The 26,038-nt window shown below is 40.8% G+C and overlaps 1 protein-coding gene across 10 annotated transcripts in view; it reads right to left on the bottom strand.

The window, feature by feature from the left end:
• L3mbtl4 (L3MBTL4 histone methyl-lysine binding protein) overlaps nt 1-26,038 on the bottom strand; it is a 511,181-nt gene that overhangs the window by 318,395 nt on the left and 166,748 nt on the right. For 8 of the 10 annotated variants that reach the window (XR_003952134.1, XM_006524417.3, XM_006524416.3 and 5 more), the window contains 5 exons: nt 9,887-9,991; nt 8,351-8,486; nt 5,833-5,924; nt 4,079-4,233; nt 2,664-2,740 (listed from right to left, as the gene is read on the bottom strand). Coding sequence is in view for 9 of the 10 variants with exons in the window: in XM_006524417.3 (XP_006524480.1) it covers nt 2,664-2,740; nt 4,079-4,233; nt 5,833-5,924; nt 8,351-8,486; nt 9,887-9,991 (565 nt within the window). In the remaining variant the exon portion in view is untranslated. The remainder of the gene's footprint in view (nt 1-2,663; nt 2,741-4,078; nt 4,234-5,832; nt 5,925-8,350; nt 8,487-9,886; nt 9,992-26,038) is intronic. The other 2 variants (XM_006524420.2, XM_030249846.1) reach the window with 1 other exon arrangement.

Here is a 26,038-nt window from a genome sequence, read left to right as displayed (position 1 = left end):
GCCTAGAACCAAAGGCAAGACAGGTTATAGGCCTAGGGCAACATTTACTACTATTACTCTATAAAGGGAAACAGCTATAAAATGACATATTGCGATACCCACAGATCAATACATTGTTCAATCTCATCATATAAGCTTCCTCCTGTAGTTGGTGGTATTTACCCCAGAGACCCCCAACTGGACAACACTCAGAGTGAGACACTTTGAAGCACTTTCCTCTTAGTGGGATGTCTTTATCACTCCCTTGGAGAGTAAAAGGATTATAGGAGCCAAAGGTATTTGCTGACTCCAAGCAAACAGCACTTTCTAGAAGTAGTAGCAAGGCAAGTATGAGCTCACAGAGACTGTGACAACATGGACAAGACCTGGACAAGCTCAAGCCACACAAAAACCCCAGCTATAAGGAGAAAAGTAGACACAACATCCTGTCCTTAGGCAAGAAGTGAGGCACCGTTGGTAGTTTCTAGGTGAAGAAAATCAGTTTTCTTCAACAGAGACAATGGATATGTCAAAATACTCTAGCACTGGCCCCAGACCCAGAAGTTAAGCAACACAAATTGGACTCCATGAGTTAGTGTGTGTGTGTGTGTGAGAGAGAGAGAGAGAGAGAGAGAGAGAGAGAGAGAGGGGGAGAGGGAGAGGGAGAGGGAGAGGGAGAGGGAGAGGGAGAGGGAGAGGGAGAGGGAGAGAGATATTTAAGATAGAGGAGTTGGATGGGTAGTGGGAGGATGGAAATAATTAAAACCACACTGAAGCCTATTTCACCTCAGTGACAATGAGTACCATCATGAAAACAAAGAAAAGATGCAGGCAAGAATGTGAGACAGAAGAGACCTCATTCACTGCTAGTGAGAACATGAATTAATGTTGCCCATATGGAATTTTCTTTTACAACTTAAAAATACAGATATAATCCAGTATGATCCAGTCACACTACTTCTGAGCATATATTCCAAAGAATAAATGTCAGCTTACAATACAAATACCTGCATACTTCTGTTTGGCACAGAAAAATTCATTCTAGCCAAGTTATAAACTCTACCTGGGTACCCAGCAATCAATGAATGGGGAAAGTATTCTATCTATATACTATGAAGCTATAAAGAAGAGTGAAATTATGCCATTTGCAGGAAAATAGAACTGAAGATCACAATGTTAAGTGCAGTACCTGGGTCCTATCCAAACAGACACCATAGCACTTGCCTATGATGTATGCAATCAGTGTGGGTTGGAAAGAAGATGAAACTAAAGGGTAGATTTCTAGGGATATGAAGGCAAGAAGGTTTAAGAACAAAAGGAAGGTCTAAACCAGGAGCTGTCCAAATGCTGAGAGGAGGGAAGGAGACACAAGCTCCCATCCCCAATCCTGAAACTACCTCCAAATGATAATCTCTCTCAAAGGAAAAATTCGCTTTCTCCAACCGCCTCACTAGGAAAAGAAACCACACATAAGGGCAGGCCCCATGCCCAGCAGATGGACAACACAGAACAAACTCATTTATAGCATTGGAGGCTATTTCATTTTTTCCTTACAGATCTTTTGTTTATATATTATGGTTTCCAGTTTTGTTTTCATGTGTTTGTGAAGGTGTGGTCTCAGTGCCTGTATGTGTTTCTTATGCTTTCTTCATAGACTTTTTTTTTTAATTCTGTCCTATTTATTTCTTTTTTTTCTATATAGTTTGCTTTTGTTTTATTATTTTTATATACCTATTTGTATTCTAATGAAAGAGGGAAAGTAAGTTTGTATATTTGGTTGGATGTAGATGTAGGCAGAATCTGGGAGGACTTGGAAGAGGAAAATCATAATTAGAATATATTATATGAAATTATCTATTTTTAATTAAATAAAGTAATAAAGGGATGATTGTGACCTAAACACATTTCATTCACATTTGGAAATGTCCATGGAATATCATTTACTTTATACAATAATGTTAAGCATGTTTTGAATTTTAAAAAAGGACGTAAAGATTTCAAAAGTCCATAACTATTCATGTTAAAAAACAAAATAGCTGTTATGTTATAGATGCCATATCCTGTTTTCTACATTTATTCTTGTATAGTATGTATTGAAAGAAAACAGATTTCTCCTTACACATTTGTACTAAAGATGCTAAAATTGAGCAGTGTCTAATTAGTTCTTTTTGTTCTTTCTGGTTTGACGGTGGGGGGTGGGGGTGAATCCAGGATCTCTGGCACACTAGAGAAGTCCTCTGCCACAATGTTACCCCAACTTATATCCATGGTTAAGCTATTAGTCTGGTTTGTTGAAAGGTGTCTGGCAAGTCAGGGCATACATAAAGCCTACTTTTTATATTTTTTACATTTCTATACTTAACTCCAAAGTAAAGGACATCTAGTAATCCTATGATTTGATTAATGAATTATATTATAAGATATACCTGCAAATAGCCAGTTTCAAATTCCAGTCCTCAGCAATGATAGTTATTGAGTGAGCTAAAACTTGTCTCAACTTTTAAAAAGACTGCCAATACATTTTATAAACATAGACCATACATGCTTTAGACACTTGGTGGCTAATGGCACTTCCTAGCACTTTTTTCCCACTCACTATGCAATCAAATATTGTTACCATGATGGGGGAAGAGTGACTATCTACTCACACAGAGATGACTTCAATGAACATGAAGTCGGCTCACCTTGGGGAGCGACCAGAGTTCTTCCGTTCTCCTGACACCAACCAACCGGCTGGATGTAAGGGCTGTTAACATCACACCTGCAGGAAACAGAATTGTGCTTACATTCACAGTACTCAGTGTCACAGGAACAACGGGTTGTGGTTTAAACGTAAAATGTCCCATGCTTGCCACTGGGTGCCCACCTCACAGCACTAATTGTAATGGTTGAGGAACCTTTCAGGGATGGTGGATAACAGGCAGATTCAGGAGAGAGGAATGAGCTGAGCCAGTGTAGCTCATTCCATCCTCAGTTTTCATCTTCCTGAATAACCATGTGCTGTAGTGTAAAAGTCAGTCTAGCTCCAAGTACCCCAGCCACAAACTGCTCATTCACCAGGTCCTCCTTGTTTGCCCAAATAATCCTTGCTCCTCCTCTACAGTGACTGACAGAAGCTAACAGAACCAAAGGGCCATGGTCACACCGAACATAAAATAGCCCCGTGGGAAAGCATGACACAATTAGCAAATGGCAGAAAGAGCTTGAAATGTGGAGCTTTATTCCGGATGACCAAATTGCTCACTTGCACAACTTTCTTGCAATTTGGAGCTATAGAATAAATCGGGAAGGGTCACATGGAGCTGACACAGGTCATCCTACCGGTAAATGTTTTAATGGATCTCTTCTGCCTGCCCATACTACTAACAAAGCCAACAATGAACAGGAAATCCCAGATGCAGACAGAACAGCTGAATTGGACCCAAGGTAGCTACGTTTTTCTTCCTCTTCAAAGGCACAGGAGTATCCTAAGACACCTGCCACCGCTACTCCATTTCTGTTTCGTAGTTCAGAGGAGAAAGGCAGAGTCCTGCCAGGCACCTTCAGAGCTGAAGCTTTGTTGGGGATTTTTCAGTTATTCAGGACTCGCACAGGAAATGTGACAAAGATTGATTTTGCCACTCCCTATTGCATATTTCAGGGTTTTATCCAGTAATTCCTTACAACTCACCACAGTTGGCTTCAGGGGCATGTGGTATACACTTTCTCTACTTCTCACAGGCTTTCAAAGAACTCACTCCCATTCCCCTTGGAGCTTTTGTGTGGAAGGCTTCATTCAACACTTTTCAGATGCTCACACACACACACACACACACACACATCAACCCTGAAACTTTGTAAGTTCCTTTTTTCAAATCCATTTTCAGTACAATCAGATAAAACGTGAGAAAAGTCCCCTATCTGCTGCCATTGCTTCATGAAAAACAACACTCAGTAACTCCACATAGGATGGGGAAAACAGAGGGCTGCTCATTAATTCAATAATTCATGTGGAAGAAAGGCAGGGGAGAGCTGACTGAAAACACTCACAGCACTGGTAAGATGATTTCTGAATACCCAAGTATGACACATGCAAAGCGCATGCATCCCGATATCTCACCAGTAATCAAAGCTGTCATCCAAGCTGTCAAAATGCACCCGGACTCGGTCTTCCACAATGTCTGCAATGGTTGCCACACACATCAAGCAAGGGTTCCTCCTGTCCACAGCCTCCAGCTTCATCCCAACTTGAAACTCCCTTGGCACTGGACCATTCTAATGCAGCAACAGAGTCGAGGAAGGGCACAGAACCAAACAGGTCAACCAACAGGACTGAGCCATTGTGGGGATCCCTAGGTCATTAAAAAACCCAGATTGACACAATATCAACTCTTCCTTACCTGCTTGATAGGAAGCACGTCACAAAGGCTCCTACCGAGGACCAAGGACGCAAGCTCCCCACTGTCTTTTCACTTGACTTACATTAGGAGATCGTCTTCCCCTTAGCATCTTCATCTTAATATGTTCAGTTCTTAGAGCAATGTGAGCTGATTGTAAGGTTCAATGTTTACGGAATATAGTTACATCAGATGATAAGAGTCATCCTCGACTCCCCACAGGCTAATGAAATTTCCAAGTACCTCTGTTCGACGTGATGAAGATTATGCTCTTTAGCATTTAAAAATTGTTTAATTCGGTAATGGGATTCAAAAATAGTGCTTTCTCAATATTTAAAGAGTGTATTCTTTTATGAAAAATTATAGCTACAAGTACAAATTATTTTAATGCCTGTTTATCGCGAACAGAATATGTAGATTATGGCTAATGTAACTCTTCCTTTTATATGAAATAGCTATAATTAGCCAGCCTTGTCGCTTTAAGATGCGCACAATACCAGGGACTAGAAGAGGGTTTCATCTGTCTATCTTTTTATTATCTACACTAAAGCCTGTTTTTTTTAATTATCATTCAGTGGATTTTATTTTTAAGGAAACATCATATCTGTAAAGTCCTTTTTCTTAACAGGCAAATTTATGGGAGACATATAATAAATACCTAACATTAATATCAAGACCAGGAAAGACAAACCTATAGAATTTCAGTAGCAAGTATGGTAGGTACAGGATCCTCAGTGGGTAGGGCCTACCTGGGACACCAGTCAAGGGAAAGAGGGGGTTCTCTCAGGAGCAGAATGCACTCTGGGCTTCACCCCTGCTTTGCTCTTCCCAAATGCCCACTCACTCCTGAGAGCAGAGCACTTAAATTTACTATCCATGGAAGGTTCTCCAAGCTGCTTGGGATGCAGCGCATGAAGAGTCGACTCTAGCTAAAGCTTGGCACAGCATCCCTGAATTTGCTGAAGATGCTATGATGGGGAGTCTTCTGTAGCCACATCCCTGCCCTACACACACACAAACACACACACACACACACACGGCATTCCTGAATCTGCCAAGATGCTTCTTTTGTGTCCATTGTACTTAGACTATGATGCACATGTGACAGAGTCTGTCTCAAGTATTTACTAGCTTCCAAACACCAAAACTAAGCTTAGAAAACTCACTTGCTGCAAGCAAAAGGGGAAAAAAATCCGCAAAAGGTATTTTAAATAAATTTTAGCAGGATTAATTTAAATTAAGTTTTCTGAAGTATCTAATTGCAATGCTGAAGAAAAAAAGAAAAAAAACAAACAAACAAAAAACAAAAAAGCTATTTGCTCAGGGAAGCTTATATAATAAATTAAGTTAGGAAAGGTAAAGGTAATTAAAACATTTCAAATTTTATTTGGATTATCATAGAACAGACCATAGGCAATTTTTAAAGAACTTAAGCTCAGTGGGAAATAGGATTTATACAAAGGAAGAAGATACTCACAGAACTTCTGTTTCTGAATAATTTCTTAGGAGCATTTTGCAATCTACAGGCCTTCAAGTAATCCATCCAAACAAATTTATCTTTTCTATAATCTAAAAGAGTATACACTAGTCAAAAATACCCACATGATATTATCACATATTTTAATATATTATTTTTTCTTCTTTTAATCTTCTGCTATATATTCAACAAGTTCTTAGCTCATCACAAAAGATTTATATTTTAATGTTGTTTAAATGCCTTAAGTTAAAAGTTGTTGTGTTTAATTTTCACAGTATGTCACTCTTCACAGATGATTAGTATCCACTTATTAACTTACTTGGATTATAACAGACCATAACGCAAATTTCAAGGAATTTAAGGGGGGAAAGTATTTATATGAAGAGGATACTCACATAAACTGTTTCTGAATAATTTCTTAGGAGCATTTTGAACTCTAGGAAAGGGAAAAGGGTGAGACAAGAGTCCCCAAGTGGTTGCCATTCACTAGAAAGTCATGTCACAAAGACCACAAGAGGTCCTGATGCCACTGTAGTTGGGATGGACAGATGCTCTGGAGAAACTGGGAATTCCAAAGGCCACCCAGCACTGTCAAAATCCAAAGGCCATTTGGCAGGTCCAACTTTCTGTTCCTAACCTTAAAAATCACCCAGTAAAAAGATTATCTTTCCAGATTGATTGGTTAGGGCATCAGTAGGGGAGCTGTTGGGATGTTGCAGGTTCAGAGGCTGATTTCCTTATTTGGGGCTGGTTCCAATGCTCAGGAACAGCCATTCCTTGCTCTCTTCTGCATCAGAAATGACACCCAGTGACTAATAGATCAGAACCTTTAGAATCTATTAACTCTGAAGGCTACTGGCTTCCACCAACTTGAAAGCTAAGAACACCATCAGATACCATGTTGGGCCGACAGAAAAGCTTCCCATATCTTTGGTTAACTGCCTCTGATATACTCAACCATGCACGTTAAGCTTGCCTTGACTTTATGACTTTCTTTGTTCTGTAAAACTATAAAAAAAAACTTCATGAAACTGTTTCCATGTTGAAACATGGTCTTTGGGGCAACCTACACCTCTGTTCCTGGGCCATGTTCACTTAAAATGGTTCAAAAATAAACTATCTTTTATCCCCTTTAAGGCAGAGGTTCTCAACCTCCCTAATGCTATGACCCTGAATTATAGTTCCTTATGCTGTGGTGACCCCCAACTATAAGATTATTTTTGTTTTTACTACATAACTATAATTTTGCTAGTGTTATAAGTCACGATATACATACCTGACATGCCAGATATCTGATATGTAACCATCAAAGGGGTCTCTCTACCCACAAGTTGAGAACCTCTCTTTTAAGGTGAGAGCTGTCATTTCTGCATTGACATCTAAAGTGGCCCCCCAGTTACACAGGATCAGTATTTTCATATTGAATCTATAAGTCAAAATCTTTGAAGAGTTCAAGATTCTATTTACATATTAAGCTGTACTTGTTCTACTATGGTTCTCCCGTAGTCTCCTCGAGGTTGCATTCTGGCCAAATACCCTTCCACTCTAGGACATCATCTCTGGCTTCTGCTCTTGCGTAGGGCCAAGCTACTTTCTCATTTTGTTGTTATTCCTAGGATCATATGACTTCAGAGAACCTATGTCTCCAATAGCATCTGAAAGACTATCCCTGGGACCTTACTCAATCTTTTTCTCCTCTGAAGGACATTCCAGTTGAGCCTAAGGCCTTGTGGTTTCTATTGTTCCATATCTGTTAAAAGCACATGCTAAAGGTTCCCTAATGCCTATTGGATGAATAATGCTACTCTCTCATACCAACTCTCATGAACTCCAGACTACTTTCAGGCCCAGGAAGATGCCAAGAAACACCTGAAGGATAGGGAGGTAGCACACTAAACCGGAAATGTGCCACAGTTGTCCAGCAACCTAATGCCCAAGCAGGAAACTATGTGCAGCAATTGGTTGTACAAAAAGAATGGACTAAGACATATCACAGCCAAAAAAGGACCAGCCTTTACTGCCAGACTTAAGAATCTCACAGGAAACAAAAGACAGACACAAAACTATTTTCCATCAAAAATAAAACTGTTTATGGCATTTTATAGTCTTATTCTTTCCATTATTTCCAAATTTGCAGCAAATTCTTTTAGAACAAATCAAGTTCCTTCCCTGTGTGGTATCATTTATAGGGTATGATATTTCATTTCAACCACGATTTTGAACACAATTTCTTGCTATAAAGATTAATATACTTTATATATGATCAGGTGCTCCCAAACAATTATATTTTTCCCATAAATTCCTAACCAGAATATTTGACTTAGAGAGACATACAGACTTTTCTTTTACACTCATCTCTAAGGCATTGTCATGGCCTTAGCCTCTTTGTAGATAAAACTTTCATTTGGAAAATCAATTCACACCAGGCTCCCCTGTTAGTATTTCCTGAAATGGTGTTAAAATAAAGCTGGAATAACAAGTACCCCTCCTTGCAGGTGATAAATGTGCCCTGGCTTACCCCGAGGGATATGCAGTTCATGCTTGGTCTTTTGACACCATCCCACTGGGTGAATGTCCGGGGAACCAGCATTGGTCCAAAAATCATAGCAGCTTAAATAACCATCAAAATGCAGTCTCAGCCGGTAGCCACACACCTGAAAGAGGAAATTCACACTTGTGCATTAAGTGTCATGGATTTGAAAAGGGCTCAAAACCGAGAGAGAAAACATTCAAATGTTTAAGAGATGACATCATCATGAATGAACCCAGGTATCCGTCCAAACATTTTCATCAGAGAACAAATGCATATGTAATGTGATATATGATTAAATCACAATGATGATGAACAGCTATCTAGAACTTTCTGCAATATATATATATATACACACACACACATATATGTACATATACATGTACATGTACGTATACGTACATATATACTTTAGGCTGGTCTAGGAATCTGGAATCACATCAAATGTTTCTAGCTGACTATTAATTCAGTACCTGCCAAATGTTCCTTTTAGCAAACATATCTTCTGCTGATGGGCTTACTTTCTACCTCAAGAGAGTAGAGGCTGAGATAAGGAACAATGCTCACACATGAGCTCAGCATGTTAAACAAAGAAAATAATTAAAGTCTGAGAAATACATCCCTGTACTGGCTAGTTTTGTGTGTCAACGTGACACAGCTGGAGTTATCACAGAGAAAGGAGCTTCAGTTGAGGAAATGCCTCCACGAGATCCAACTGTAAGGCATTTTCTCAATTAGTGATCAAGGGGGAAAGCCCCCTTGTGGGTGGGACCATCTCTGGGCTGATAGTCTTGGGTTCTATAAGAGAGCAGGCTGAGCAAGCCAGTAAAGAACAGCCCTCCATGACCTCTGCATCAGCTCCTGCTTCCTGACCTGTTTGAGTTCCAGTCCTGACTTCCTTGGTGATAAACAACAGTATGGAATTGTAACCTGAATAAACCCTTTCCTCCCCAACTTGCTTCTTGATCATGATGTTTGTGCAGGAATAGAAACCCTGACTAAGACAATCCCCTAGATATTCTGTACAAGCCTAATAACCATTGTCATGACATTGAACATGTGAATGTGTCTTCTAAGTTCAATGTTTCTACTGATTTAATAATGTGTTGAATTTTAAAATCTATTTATTTTCTTCCGTGGCAGTTCTCTGTATATAAATTTTCACATAAGTAAGTGTATTTATTTGAATGTTTATTCATAGACAGGGATTTATATACCATTTTCATTGGCTCACCTAAAATATGAATAATTATTTAACAGTTGGAAACAACACTATGGGACCCTTGGATTATTACCAACTTTAGGTAAAATCTACTTTTCAGTTAACTCAAGGATGAATACGAGTTGACGAAAACTTACTAGAAAATTCATCTTAAGAACAAAATTATAAATCAACAAATATGTATACATTATTGATTGAAATAATGAGCTGGGACTCACTTATGACAGAAAGCACTGAAATCTGTTGTTTTATAGAAAACATACACCATGTAATTAGCCCCAGGTAGCACCAGCCTCTCTTACCTCTGCTACAGAAAGCACACAGAACACAGATGGACGTCGGGCATCAATGCCTTCCAACCTCATTCCAACCTGAAAGCCATTTTCATGCTCCGGAAAGGATTGGTCCTACGAAATTTCATGATACAATATCATCCACTGAGCGTTCTCCACACTCTAATATAGAATATTTTATGTGGAATTTAAAAATAACAGGATTCATAAAAGCAGAATAGAAAAGTAGCTATCAGGAGCTGGGAGCGGGATGAGGGGCAAAAGAAGATACTACTCAAAGATTCAAGGCTGTAGTTAGAAAGTAAGATTAAATGGTAAGTATTTAGAATAATGAAAATATCCATGCTATAGAATACATATAAAATACATACATATATATTTTGTCATCATGGTATGACTAATAATTTTATGATTATAATTTGCCAAAAGTCAGGTAACAGAAATTTAAGAAAGTTACCATGTACTTTAGAAGCCAAATTTCTAAAGCATAATCTTTATATTAATTCTTTGATAATTTTATTCATGCATATAATGCATTCCTCCCTCAAATCACCCCATATATACCTTCTACCCCATCCTAACATCATACCCCCTCCTATCTCTCTCTCTCTCTCTCTCTCTCTCTCTCTCTCTCTCTCTCTCTCTCTCTTTCTCTCAATGATCTACACACAATGTAGCAGGACTGACTTTCCCTTTAAGACAGCAGGTAAGCTAGGCAGAGACCGAGCCAGGGTGCACAGTGGTGGCAAGGATATGGACTCAGAAGAGGGTGGTCCTCAAGCAGAACATGTTACATCTCTGCAATCGGGCAGATCTGTTGCCCTACCAGCCATGGGCCCCAGGAAGCACCTGAAAGCTGCAGGCACCTGAAAGATGATAGCATCCTAGCAAGCTGAGCCCCACAAGACACCAAGTCAATCTTACTATGAGATTCCTCATCTAAAGGAATTCAGGTCTCCCTCTGCCTTGTGCTAGTAAGCAAGGGAATATTTCCAGTTGGTTGCAGTGTCAAACCATTGCCACTGCCCTAAATGTATGCTATAAACAACAAACAAGAGGGGACTCTCTCCAGTCATGGTGATTCATGGGGAATGTGGGCCAACAAGACATGGAACTAAGGGGACACTGGTAGAGAGAGAATATCCACTCCCACTGGTATAACCATTCCAACAAAATCAACACTTGAATATTTTAATGTAGCATTTCGGTTGTTCTGTATTTGCTGATGTACAAGTGTATAAGCAGGTATATGTGCTTATATGTGTGTGAGTGCAAACATGTGTATGTCTCTGTGTATGGTGTCTATGTAGTATGATGTATATGTATGTGTCTGTGTCACTGTGTGGTATGTGTGTGTATTTGTGTATGTGTTCCTGTGGGTCTGTGTGTGGTACTGGTGTCTATGTAGTATGTATGTGAGTGCTATGGCTGTTTGTGGTATGCGTGTCTATTGCTGTGTGTGTGTCTGTAGGTGTGGTGCTGTGTCTGTTTGTGGTGTGATTGTGTGTCTGTTTATGTGGTCTCTGTGTCTGTGTGGTATGTCTGTGTGGTGTCTGTGTTTGTGGGGTGTATGTGTGTCTGAGTGTGGTGTCTGTCTATATGGTATATGTTTATGTGTATAACTATCACATACACACACACACACGCACAGACACACATACACACACACACCACAGACATCACAGACACATACATACATATCACACAGACATCACACACAGACACATACATACACCAAAGACACAGACACCACACACCCACACACGTCACAAACAGACACAGATACCACACACACATATCACACATTCACACACACACACACATAGTTATACACATAAACATATACCATATAGACAGACACCACACTCAGACACACATACACCCCACAAACACAGACACCACACAGACATACCACACAGACACAGAGACCACATAAACAGACACACAATCACACCACAAACAGACACAGCACCACACCTACAGACACACACACAGCAATAGACACGCATACCACAAACAGCCATAGCACTCACATACATACTACATAGACACCAGTACCACACACAGACCCACAGGAACACATACACAAATACACACACATACCACACAGTGACACAGATGTCTGTGTGATATGTATGTATGTGTCTGTGATGTCTGTGGTGTGTGTGTGTATGTGTGTCTGTGCGTGTGTGTGTGTGTATGTGAGTGTGTGTATCTGTGTGTGTCTCTGTGTGCGTGTGTGTGTGTGTGTCTGTGTGTGAGTGTGTGTATCTGTGTGTGTCTGTGTGTGCGTGTGTGTGTGTGTGAGTGTGTGTATCTGTGTGTGTCTGTGTGTGTGTCTGTGTGTGCGTGTGTCTGTGTGTGTGTGTCTGTGTGTGCGTGTGTGTGTGTGTGTGTGTGTGTGTGTGTGTGTGAGTGTGTGTATCTGTGTGTGTCTCTGTGTGTGTGTCTGGGTCTATGTATGGTGTCAGAGTCTCTTTTTCTCAGACCTTTCTTTTTGATTTCCTGGCTGGGGGGTCTGTGGGATTTCTTCCCATTTAGGTTGTTTTTTCCTGTCCTCTCTTCTCTTTTCGCTTTGTGCCTTACATCATTTCCAGCTGTCATTTTCTTCTGTCTTGTTTATTCACTTTTTTTAGAAACCATCTTTTAAAAAAACATTTTGGTGGATGCTCATTCCTGCACCAACCCCTGTCCTTCTCAGAGCTGCACATGGTATAATGGTGCTGGGTTTTATTTTATTTCTGAATCGAGTTCACTGTTAGTTGCTTCTCCCTTGTTTATCCATTTCACTACAGGTGCCTGGTATCTGTGTTGGTGCTCTGCCACCAGTGGTAGGGAGGAGAACAATATTCTCAGCCTAGCTTAGAGTCAGCGTTCATTGCTCAACACTATCACCCCAACGCAAAGTTCAAATGATACTATAACTCAAAAAATGGAGGAGGTTTAAAAACCTCAAGCCAAAAAATCAATATCTAAGAAGGATGGTTCTGACAGGCCTGAAGAATTACTTAGCTACAGCAGAGATAAAAATAAAAATCCTGTGAACACTGCATTGATATGGGGCCACACTATGTATTACCACAGATCATTTCAGACTCTAGACTGTTAATAAGTCTAGGAATGATTGCAAATGGTGCACCCTACAAATACAACCATGTACATTATCCTGATTGTTCAAGGTCTCAAGGAAAGTTGGGTACTTTGTATTCTAATACGCTATTCACTGTCAGCAGACACTAACACCCACCGAAGAAATGAAATTGAAACCTCACCAAAAATTCCAGTTGGAAATACACTCAACTCCCTACTATAATCTGATGTCCCTGATTACACTGCCAAAAAAAAAATAGAAACAAATTTTAGGTACAGAAACTATATTCAGTGACACAACACCAGGAAACTGCCTGCTTCTTGGGTAAATATATAGATGTCCAGGTACAAGGATTGTTTAGAAACCCAGGCAATTGACCATAAAAGATTCCTTTCACTGTATATTTTAGGTAAAATGTCAACTATAAAGAACTGAGAAAGAACACTGAAACCTCAGGAGAGAGTATGGACTGACTTACCAAGGCAAACAACATCAGAATAATAGAAAATGTGTCCACAAAAACTCTGAAGCCTAGTGATTGTAGGTGTCAATTATTATATATGTAGATTATACTATGAAGATGTCAAGTACAATATCCTAGATCGTAATATCCAGGACAGTTACCCTTCATAACGTAAGCAGGGCAAGGTCAGTATAAGCTAAAGAGATTCATGACAACTGTGGTACTATAGAAGATCCCTAAAGGCACACTGAACCCAATACAGCAAGGTAAACACAAGACCAAGGATGAAGGAATTAATGAGCTCTGCTAGAACACTGAACAAGCAAATTACAATTAAAGCATCAGTTTTTAAAAATGTGCCAAGAACTAGCACATTCCTCCCCATTATAGCAATGGATTTAAATGGCCCTAATTTACAAAATGAAAGAGCTAGATGGGCTAATGGAATTATAGCTAAATATTCTATTTCTAACCAGTAAGAAACACACTGCTCCATTAAATGCAGTCTGAAAAGAAGAAATTGAAAAACAGTATTCCAAAGAAAAGAAACTTCAGTAAAACAGGTACAGCTACCTACGCTCATCTTGTAAAACAGAGTTCAAGTGATAAACCAATGGAAGTTGATACCTATTGATAAAAGGGACAACATACCCAGGACAGACAGACAGACAGACAGACAGACAGACAGACAGACAGACAGACACACACACACACACACACACACACACACACACACACACATGACATCTGTACACTGAATTTCAAAAGACAAACCCAAAGGGAAACCATGAACATAGAAGCCCTAATACAAGCAGAGTGGATGCTTACAGTACCCTGCTCTCACCAAACGGTCTTGCAGCTTCAAGAAATTAATAATCATTTCACACTAAACTCTACTATAGCTGAAATTAATTTAACAGACATCTACACAATGTTCTACCCAAAATTGCAGTGTGTGCATTCCTTTCACCAGTGCATAGAACTTTCTCCAAAATAGAATGTTTTAGGCAATAAGCCAAGTCATTGAGAGAGGGAGGGGGAAATCAAAACAATTGCTCAAAGCTCATCAGATCATAATGAAGTGAAATTAGAAATCAAAGGCAGGATAAAGGACAAAGAGTTGACAAAAAAAAAAATCTGAGCTTGAGCAATGACCTTGCACTGATTAATGATTCATTGAAGGCTTGTCCTAGGAAATGGCAATGTCCTGGGATCCAATGAAGAGGAAACATGAGAATCTGTGGGATGTAGCAAGAAAATTAAAAGGGCATTTAGAGCCACAAGAGATCTCAAATAATTACATCGTAGTAAAGGCCTACATGATAAAGGGACAGAAATTCAGCGCCAATTTTAAGAACACCTGTGAGAATAAAAAGCGTTCTCAGGGGAACCAAGCTGCACATTCTGGTTGTAGAAAACTGGAGCATCTGAGGAAAGATTGTAAAAATCCCTCGGGAAACAAGAAGGGCCTTCCTCTGTGTCTCTCTGCCCATGCTGCAGTGAAGAGAACCTTGGAGGAATGAATGTAAATCAAAGTTCCATAAAGATGGGACTCCGCTCACTAGAAGCAGGTGAAATAAAAACGGGACAAAAAACTAAAGAGGCAGTCTCTTAGCCCCGTTCAGGAACTGTGGACCTCATTATAGGGCACAGCCCCAGTTATAAGTAAAACTTCAAGTTGTGGACTCTGATACTTTAGGATAGATTAAAAGTTATGGATAAAGAATTAAAAAGAGACGTCATAAAGGTCAAAATATAGCTCAATTCTTGCTGTTACCTTATTTCCAATCCTGCTTTGTGCCAAAAATTCATAGATAAGGCTTTATTGGAAGTTAAACATCATATCCTCAAGCGTATAGAATTCATTTTGTGGATGGCGTTTGTGTTGGTTTCAGAAAGTAGAGAGCGTTTTGCAGATTGCTGTAAAATGTTTGACTAAGTGTAGGCTGATGATAGCTTCAAAAATATTCAGCATGGTAAACTTTTAGGCTATTTGAGACATTTAGTGTATAGAGATTGTGTGTTTTCTCAGAGAATTGCCCTCGGATTAAATATATTGGAAGTTTTGGATGCTTGCCAGAAGCTGTTAGAAAATTTAGGTTTTAATCCTGGTTTGACAAGCTGCCTCTAGGAATATTTCCGTAGCTTTGTCAGAACTACATATTATAGATAAGAAACTGGAGGCAAAGGTTAATGCTTAAAAAAAGGTAGTTTTAGCAATAGATTGAGACAGGATATAACAAATGTTAAGGCTGGGTTAACAGAATTTTCAGATATTAGCAGAAGCCATTTGGATACTTGGAACATTGATGAATTGGCCAGAGACTTAAAGAATAACCTAAGTGCATTGAATCCAGCACACTCCCTTGTGTCAGGTCTGTTTGTCACCCCAATTCCCGCCAACTCTATGCCCATCTGCCAGAACCCCTGATTCCCATGGATTGAGGGGGGCTGACTAGGCCCCGTCTCTGGCATGTATGACCTAATAAAATAGAAGTTGTACATTTTAAGAAAACTAAAAGATCAGTATCAAGTACTAAGATTGTTTTTTTTTTTTTATTTCAAATCCAGGGTGGTACAGATCTACTGTGGCACATTTTATCAAACTTTTCAGGAACAGACACGACACCAACGCTGCTCTCACTAGTCTATGCAATAGAAAAGTGAGGAACACTTGCAGACTCATGTTACCGAGTCAGTATTGCCTTACACTAATATGAAATGCAAGTGCAACAAAAGTATAGAGGAGTATCCTTAATGAACAGAAGTAGAAGAACTGACAACTCCTGGGCTTGGTCTGTATGCTTATGTTCCTAGAATATGGAGAGAGAGGCTGGAGGGTTGTGAGTTCAGGAACCATCCTGGGCCACATAGAAGGATGTTGAGGCAGCAAAGTAATAAAACAAAGATGCAAAATGAAACAAACAAATTAGTTAATACATAATGACCAAGTGAGTTTCATGGCAGGGATACAGATATACCTCAGTACATGCAAAACAAACAAACAAACAAACCAAACAAAAACAAAACAAACAAAATAACAAACAAAAGAAAATACAAACAAATAAAACAAACAAACACCATAGCACATAAGTAGAATCGTGGACAAAGGGGGCACAATTGTTTCAATACAGAGAGTAAATATTTTGACAAATCCAACATCTAAGAAAAATCCTGAAAGAGCTAGAAACACCCACCCATACTTCTGTTGTCATAAATGTCACCATACTTTTTGCCATGAAGGACTGAGACCCCCTGAAACCATGGGCCAAAATAAATATTTTCTCCCAGAAGAGGTTTTTCTAGAATGTATTTGGTCACAGTGACAGAAAAATTCCTAACATGGTAAGCAGGAAGAGAAAAGAGTTGATACCAAGTGTGGAGTCACTGGTGTGAATTTTCCCTGACTGTGGGGCTCCTGTGCCTTCAGTCAAGTTTGTGGGGATAATGTGTCCAAGATGTGCAGTGACTCAAGCCTAGAATTTTTAAAATAGCTTTCAAAGACTGAGAGGTTGTTACAAACTATCAACTTAATAAACTCTAGAGTCATCTAGAGTCACAGGAGGGATGGACTTTTGTGCATGTCTATGGGTATTGGCCTGATTATGTTAACTGATGTGGAAGACCCAACCACTGAAGGTAGTACAGTTTACTGTTTGGGATCCTGAACTGTTATTGCAGGATATTTGATAACACTGTGAACCCCAAGATTGTGATATTTACTGGAAAAATTTGTTTCTAGTTGTGGTGTGTCTCCGCCCTAGCACACGCCTTTAATTCACGAACTTTCTGTTAATTGCAAACAGGATACATAAAATCAACCATAGATCAAGAGGCAGACCAACGAATCTCTTGACAGGGAGTGAGCATAGAAAAAAACAGAGAGTGAGAGGAAGTCAGGAGGAGGGATAGAGAGCCACACAGGAAGTAGAAGGGAGGGGCATTCGGTTTCAGAGGGTTTTGGATTAGTGTGGGGAAGAAGAACTTCTTTTTCCTTTTGGGATATCAGCTGAAGAAGCTGGGTGCTTTCTCTGCCTCTCAGAGCTCGCAGGCTTTCACCCCAGCGTCTAGAACCTGAGACTTCATCTTATGATTGAGATCGACTGTAAGTGGAGAATGTGAGCTGGGTGCAGGAAATCATTGCTCCCTTCTGTTTAGTGGCAGATTCCATGTGAGCAGCTGCATCCACCTCCTGCTGTCCTAACTTCCTCATCAGGATAAACTGTACCCCGTGAGACAAAATAAGTCACCCCATCCTTAAGGTAACCTCTTCTTGCAAAAGAATGTCAGCTGAGACAAAGAAGGGTTTGGGTAAGACTTCAGAAGATGAGAACGGCAGCAGATATCTGAGTCATTAAGGCCTTGCTTCTGAAGGTTTGGATTGGAACGAGGACTCTAGAGCAGATTAAACTAGAGGCCACGGACACTACATTCTGGCAAAGAATTGAGATATATTTTACTAATGTTCCCCAAAATATGAGTGTGGCTGAATGTAAATGCCATTGACTAATTTTTTTTCAGAGTAAAATTTCAAACCAGCATAGCATTCAGACAGGGAGAATTAATATAGAAAATCAAATATGGATGGTTTGAGATACACGTAAGATTGACCAAGCAGATTAAGACAAAGCAACTGCAATTGTTGAAGAGATGAGGGCAGTCAAAGAGAAGCTGTGCCCTGGGGCAGTAGGAAAGGTGCCTTGGAGAGATAATATGCATTTAAGGCTCCAAATTATAAAACAGAAAACTTGTTTGAAAAGATTTCCTTTAGAACTTAAGTATCTGCAGGAATGTCCTGCTCAAACAGGGGCACATAAGATTGTGTTCCGCTGCTTTAATCATACAGGCATCTAAGGCTGGGGAGCCAAAGTTCCCGTAGCCATAGTACGAGGAGGTCCAACAGCTGCTTAACATGACAGTGAATATGGGCGTCTTCGTGGAAATGATTTTGCAAGCGTGCCAAATAAAAGAATTATGGGGTTATTAAGGCTTGTACTGAGATAATCCAGGACTGATTGAGAGAGTAAGAGAGATACAGTTTCAAGCATGAAACCCCTTAAAGGGTGATGCATGAAGCTGTAGTTGCAATGGAGACGTCAAGATGTCAGAGATGCCCAGAACATAACATGCCTGATAAGGGATTTGATGGTGCTAAGTGGAAACAGCATAACAGAAAAGCCATTGAGCTTCAGGTGGTCATATGGGTAAGGCCACCATAGCCACCTAGAGCTGAAATAATGCCACCATATCCCCCAGATACTCTTGGAGAAAAGATTTAGTGTTGACCCACATAGATTTCAGTCTTGCTTTGCTCTGATCCTACATCATCTTTTTCCTGTTTTCTTCATGGTGGTATAGAAACATTTCCTTTCTGGCACTGAAAACATAAACTTTCTTTTTTTTTTAATTTCATAGGGACTCACAATTAATAATTGGCACTAAGCCTCAGAAAAGACTCGATATGGAACTGTGGCACAGTGTGAGGAGTTCTCAGAATGTGGCCTGATGTTGGACTAATGCACTCTGAATTATGAGACAGCTATAGGCCTTTGGTTGCCAGACCAGAATGTTATGGTTTGAATCTGCATAGACTCTTATTTGAATGCCTATTCCCTAGATGGTGGAGATTCACAGGCAAATGGATAGAACTTGAAAATATCATCCTGATTGAGGTAACTCAGTCACAAAAGAACACACATTGTATGTACTCACTGATAAGTAGATATTAGCCCAGAAGCTCAGAATACCCAGAATTCAATTCACAGACCATATGAAGCTCAAGAAAAAAGAAGACTAAAATGTGGATGCTTCAGTACTTCCTAGAAGCTAGAACAAAATACTCACAGGAGGAAATATGGAGACAAAGTGTGGAACAGATACTGAAGGAAAGACCATCCAGACACTGCCCTACCTGGGGATTCATCCTATATACAGACACCAAGCCTGGACGCTATTGTAGATGCCGGGAAGAGCTTGCTGACAGAAGCCTGATATGGCTGTCTCCTGAGAGGCTCTATCAGAGCCTGACAAATTCAGAGGAGGATGCTCACAGCCAACCATTGGACTGAGTGTGGCCGTCCCTGATGGAGGAGTTGGAGAAGGGACTGAAGGAGCTGAGGGTGTTTATAGCCCCATGGGGGAGGGGAAGCAACAATGTTAACAGGCCAGACGTCCTGGAGCTCTGGGGGACTGGACCACCAACCAAAAATACACATGGAGGGGCCTATGGCCTCTGCATATGTGGCAGAGGATGGCCTTGCCGGACATCTGTGGGAAGAGAGGCCCTTGAGTCTAAGGGTGTTCTATGCCCCAGAAGAATGCCAGGGTGGGAAGATGGGAGGGGTGGGTAGGGGAGCACCCTCATAGAGGTGGGGGGTGGATAGGATAAAGGGTTTCCAAAGGGGAGACCTGGAAAGGGGAAAACATTTGAAATGTTAATAAAGAAAATACCCAATAAATTGAAAAAAATAAAAAAGAATTTGAGACTGGCTGATTGACCACAGACAAGCCCTGGTCCCAGCCTTACACTCTGTCTTTCCTAGTCTGTCAAGGCAGACAGGTCTTCCCTATAATCTCCCACTTCCATGAGCTCCATCACACCTTCCCCAACATGGGATAGAGACCCTCCAAAATCAGCATCCAAAATAAATCTCAGTCACAGTCATGAAAGTAACTGATACAAAACTGAGTAAAATCAAAGAGATATAAACATGAAAGGAAGAAATTGAATTATGACCAAAATTGTGTTAGACAGATAGTTCTGGGAAGAGTGGTTATCGAAGAAGAGGGGGCCAAGACCAGATGCCTACCTCTGGAGGACTGAAACTAGATATGGAGTCTCTTCACGTACAAAAGTCAACTCATAATGGATTGAACCCTAAAAACACTTTAGTCATTGCTGCTACCGTAAATGGAAATGTTTGCAGCAGATTTCATTCATTACTGTTTTGCTAATCTTGGAATTGTTTTCCAGGTTCTTTTGGGTTATGTCTGGCTTCTGGCAGCCGGAGTGTTACTGGGCAATTCTATCTTCATTGCAGATAAACACACAATGAACAATGGTGACTGGGCTCCAGGTCTGTTAGCTCCAGAATGTGCTTGAAGCTGGTTTACTGCTTATCTGTATTTAACATCCGAATGCCAATTTTTAGATGTAAATTTATTCTTTTCAGTGTTCTTTCATTTGGTAAGAATGTCAAACTCAAAAAAAAAAAAAAAAAAAGCAGAGGGCAGAGCACCTTGCACGACCATCATCTGTGGCATCTTGTGGCTTCAGCCATCATCTCTGGCATGCTGTCACCTCTCACCTCACCTGCTGCTCATTTGCTACCCCAGCCTCATTCTCGCCTGTCTGAATTTGTGTGCTAACAGAAACAGGCCCATGGAACATGTGCACATCTTCCTAAGTATCTTTGGTTTCCTATACTATGATGCAGATGTGTCCTATATCACAGACATCTCCCCTTCACAACTCTGTGCTTCCTTGAATATTGACTGAAACGATATCTCATGTTACCACAGAACAGTTATAAGTTTATATTATACAAGGACTAGTCTTTCACTCACATTGCACCATGGTCTATTTTCCCCAAAACATAATTTATTTTTATTGGTGTGTGATAATGTTTATGTGTTCATTTAAGTGCAGTCGTGTGTGTGTGTGTGTGTGTGTGTATGTATGCATGTCCACATGTGTGTGTATCCATGTGTATGTATTCATGTGTATGCATGCATGCACATATGTATGTGTGTGCACACACATGTATGTACCCATTTGTATGTGCTGATTTGTGTATGTTTGCATTATATATATATATATATATGTATATAAATATATATATATATATATATAATGACAACCTTGCATATTGCTGCTCAGATGTCTGTCATATTTTTGTGAGGCAGGTTCTCTTACTAGCATAAAACTCATCAACTAGGCTAGGCTAGCCAGTGAGGCCTAAAAACTGTCCCCCTGCCTTCCCATCCCAGCACGCACCCCACATGTGGCTTTCATTACATCTGTTCTGGCGGGGGGGGGGGGGTGGAAGTTAAGTTCTCAGGCTTGCAAGGCAAGTACTTTAGGCACTGAGCAGCTCCCCAGCCTCAAACTCTAGTTTCTAACACCCTCCACCCTGCAAATGGGATCTATCTAGACCTGGATATCACCTTAGCCTGACAAGTTTCCTTAATATCCCTTTGCCTCAAGTGTTTTCATTAACATGGTGTTGTCTTCTAGCTCGGTGACATTTTTGAGTATACATTCCTCTCATCTGACTTTTTGTATAGAATATTCATCATTTTGTACTTCTCTGATAATTCCTCTTATGATTCGGTTCCCAGAATACGTCAGGAGTGCTGTCCCAGGTACACCATAACCCTCCATCCCTCCATGCCGATATTTATGTTAATTACGAATCTTGTTTTTGTTCAGGTTGCTCACTACATGGTAACATACAAACATAAAAAACAAGCACACACATGTAATACATACCAAGCTCATACAAAAACATGCAACAACCCCAAAGGTTTGTTCCATTTCTCCTTACCTGTGACCTTTCCCCTGTGACCTTTGCCCTCTGAGGTCATCCCTTCCTTAACTAGACCCCTCAGCATCTCTTAGGGTGGCAGAACTGCTTTGCTAACAGTATCACTAAAAATCTACAACATGCCCAAGAGTGATATAGCTGGGTTTTCAGGTAGTTCTATTTCCAAATTTCGGAGAAACCTCCAGATTGATTTCCAGAGTTTGTAATCTCACCAGCAATTGAGGAATGTTCCTCTTTCTCCACATCCTCTCCAACGTGTTTTATCACCTGTGGTTTTGACGCCTCAGTCCCACTTGGGAGGGAGAAGAAAGCAATCACAAGTGGAGAGGAAGAGAGGGACCTGGGAAGGAACGTGGACTGGGGAGCAGGGGAAAGGCAGTGAGTGTGGGGGAGAGGGGAGCCTGATCTGGTATTGGGTGAGGAAAAAGAACTGAAGCCCTGAGGGCCAGCATAAAAAATGGAAACAGGCAACCTTGGGAGATAGAAGACTGGGGAGGGGGGGGGGACGACCCTCCGGAATGTACCAGAGACCTGGGAGGTGAAAGAATCTCAGGACTCACAGGGAGGCACCTTAGATGAAATGTTCGACAGTAGGGAGAAGGAATTTATAGAGCCCACCTCCAGCAGAAAGACAGGATATCAAGTGAGGGATGGGGTTGCCATCCCACAGTCACAACTCTGACCCATAATTGTTCCTGTCTGAAAGAGCTACAGGAATGGAAATGGAGAGGAGCCTGAGGAAGAGAAGGTCCAAAGTGGGGTCCACCTCAAGGGGAGGTCCCAAGGCCTGACACTATTGTGAGACTATAGAGCACTCACAAAAAGGGATTTATCATGACTGCCCTCAGAAAGACCCAACGAGTAGATGAAAGAATCAGATGCAGCCGGGTGTGGTGTGGTGGCGCACGCCTTTAATCCCAGCACTCAGGAGGCAGAGGCAGGCGTATTTCTGAGTTCAAGGCCAGCCTGGTCTACAAAGTGAGTTCCAGGACAGTCAGGGCTATACAGAGAAACCCTGTCTTGAAAAAACAAACAAACAAACAAACAAACAAAAAAAACAACCAAACAAACAAACAAAAGAAAACATAAACAAAACAAAACAAAACAAGTCAGATGCAGTTATTTGCACCCAACAAATGGACAGAAGCTGCTGACCCCTGTGATTGAATTGGAGAAAAGCTGGAAGAAGCTGAGGAGGAGGGTGACCCTGTAGGGGACCAACAGTTTCAATTAACCTGGACCCCCAAGATCTCTCAGACACTGGATCACCAACCAGGCAGCATACACCAGCTGACACCAACACACATACAGTAAAAGACTTCCGGGTCTGTGTTCATTCAGAGATGATGCACCTAACCCTCAAGAGACTGGAGGCCCCAGCGAGTTTAGAGTTCGGGGGGGGGGGGCGTGGAAGCATCCATGTGGAGGCAGGGGCTGGGGAGGAGGTGTGGGATGTGGAACAATCAGAGGGTGGACAGGGGTGGGGAGGAATAAAATATGGAGTGTAAAAAATAATTAATTAATTTTTTAAAATCCACAAAATCCACCATTTGTTAGCAGGCTCCCTGCCCTGTCATGCAGAGGTGGATGAATGGATGACTTAGGGTCACAGTCCCTTCTCTACGCTATGACTATGCTTGTCATAAATACTGTGCAGCTCTTTGATTCCATTTGTTTTCTGTTCTCAGTGGTTGAATATTTTACTATTCTTCCAAAATACTTATTAAGCACAGCTCTGTTCAACTCAGGTGTTGATTCGCCCAGAATCCTATACACTACAGCCCTCATAACGAAAGTAATCAAGTCAACTGTGGCTTGCACAGTCTCCATCCTTTCTAAGTTTGTTTTTACAAAATTACCTGGGTGTATTCCTAGGCTCCTCGATTACACAAATGTCAGCACATTCACATGGCTTTTGCACAGTTTCCTGTGTGTCTAATGTTTCTCAGAAACATTAATACACCAGTCCGTTCATATTCTTGTTTGTAGCTGAGTTGTACTCCACTCTGTGAGCACCACTGCTCATTAAAGTTACATTTGGATGCCTAGCTTTTTATATGAATATGAAGTCATATTTTACATATCTATAAATTGGCTTATAAAATGTCTTTAAAATCTTACATTCACAGATGATTTTGGAAGCTTCCAAGAAATACTTATTCCAAGAATAATGAAATCCAAAATGTGATAAAATAAATGATTTGTCAGATTCATCTTATTTCTACAAAAATAAATATCATGTGTGTATAATTTTGTCTTCTTTTCACATGTAATCTGTTTCCAGCAGACTGTGTTAAACACGTTCTGTGTGCCTGCTTCTTATTTGCTGCTTTTCAGTTTCTCAGCTCATTTCAAAGGTACTGCACACACACTCACACACATACATGTACACACATACATATACTTACACAGAGACATATACATATTCACACACTTGCACATATTTACACAAATATGCACTCAATGTCATACACTCACATACATATATACACACATACACAGCACACTCACACACAGACAAATACACATCACACACATACACTAACACATATTTACACAAATATACACTCACACAGTCATACACTCATACACATATACTCACACACATATATACACACACCCACATATACACTTATATGCACATATTCATTAACGCACACACACACACACACACACACGCACACACACACACACTGTTGGTAAGAGCCAAAGGATAGTGATAGATACCAGGGAGATATGTATTAATAATTTGAAAGACAAACTAAGAAGCTACAGAAGGGGTTGGAGAGATGGCTGATCAGGAAGAGCATCCTCTTTTTCAATTTATTAAGTAATTTACATCTAAAATGTTGCCCCCTCCTGGTGCCCCCTTCCAGAGTTATTCCTCCTTCTCCCATCTCACCTCTCCTCTGAGAGGGTTCCTCCCACCCTCAGGCATTCCCCCTTCCCTGGGGCTTCAAGTCTTTACAGAATTGGGCACAACCTTTCCCACTGAGGCCAGACAAGGCAGTGAGTCCTCTGCTACATATGTGCCAGGAGCCTCAGAACAGCCCGTGTATGTTCTATGGTTGGTGGCTTAGTCTTGGAAGCTCTCTGGGGTCCAAGTTAGTTGATACTGTTGGTCTTCCTATGGGACTATCATCCCCTTCAGTTCCTTCAATCCTTCCCCTAACTCTTCCATAGAAGTCCCCCACCTCCATCCAATGGTTGGATGCACTGGGATGGGGTCACCAAACACCTTCAGAATTTTTGGCTCAAAACTGTTCCTGCCCAAAAGAAATACAGGGACAAAAATAGAGCAGAGACAGAAGGAGTGGCTGACCAGTGACCATCCCACTTGGGATTCATCCTATGCACAGACATGAAACCCTGACACTATTACTGATGCTATGTTGTGCTTGCAGACAGGAGCCTAGCTTGGCTATCCTTTGAGAGGCTCCACCAACAGCACCCTTGTTTTTATAGAGGACTCAGCTTCGATTCCCAGCACCTACATCATGGCTCAGAACCATCTGTAGCCATGGTATACATGTATACATAAGTACAGTTCCTAGGAATTGAATGTTGTCCTACCTCTGTGGGCACTGGGTATGCATGAGGTTCACACACACACACACACACACACACACACACAGACACACACACACACAGACACGCATGCATGCACACACATGTGCACACGCATGATGCATGCACACAAGCACGCACACACACACATGCAGGCACACACACTCACATACGTGCATACACTCGTGCATACACACATGCATACACACACGCACAATCACACACAACCACACTAAACTAAATAATGAAAGAAGACACTATAGAAATTTACATGTTGCTCATGGCTCAACAAGAGTGAAAGATGGAAGACTCATGGGAGGAGCCAGTGTCACATTTCATTCATTATAGTGTTTAGTCTCACATGACTATTAAATACCAGGATTGGGCAACAGCTCATAGCCATCAGGGAGGATAATCCAGCCAATCCTTCAGCATTTCAAAATAGTTTCTCAAGCCAACATCAGGGAGTTTTTGCTAATACTGCAGGCAATGTA

This window comes from Mus musculus, chromosome 17 (assembly GCF_000001635.26).
Source record: "Mus musculus strain C57BL/6J chromosome 17, GRCm38.p6 C57BL/6J".
In the NCBI taxonomy this organism is placed as follows: domain Eukaryota; kingdom Metazoa; phylum Chordata; class Mammalia; order Rodentia; family Muridae; genus Mus; species Mus musculus.
Note: the sequence above shows the minus strand (reverse complement) of the source record. Positions and strands in the feature narration are given on the sequence as shown.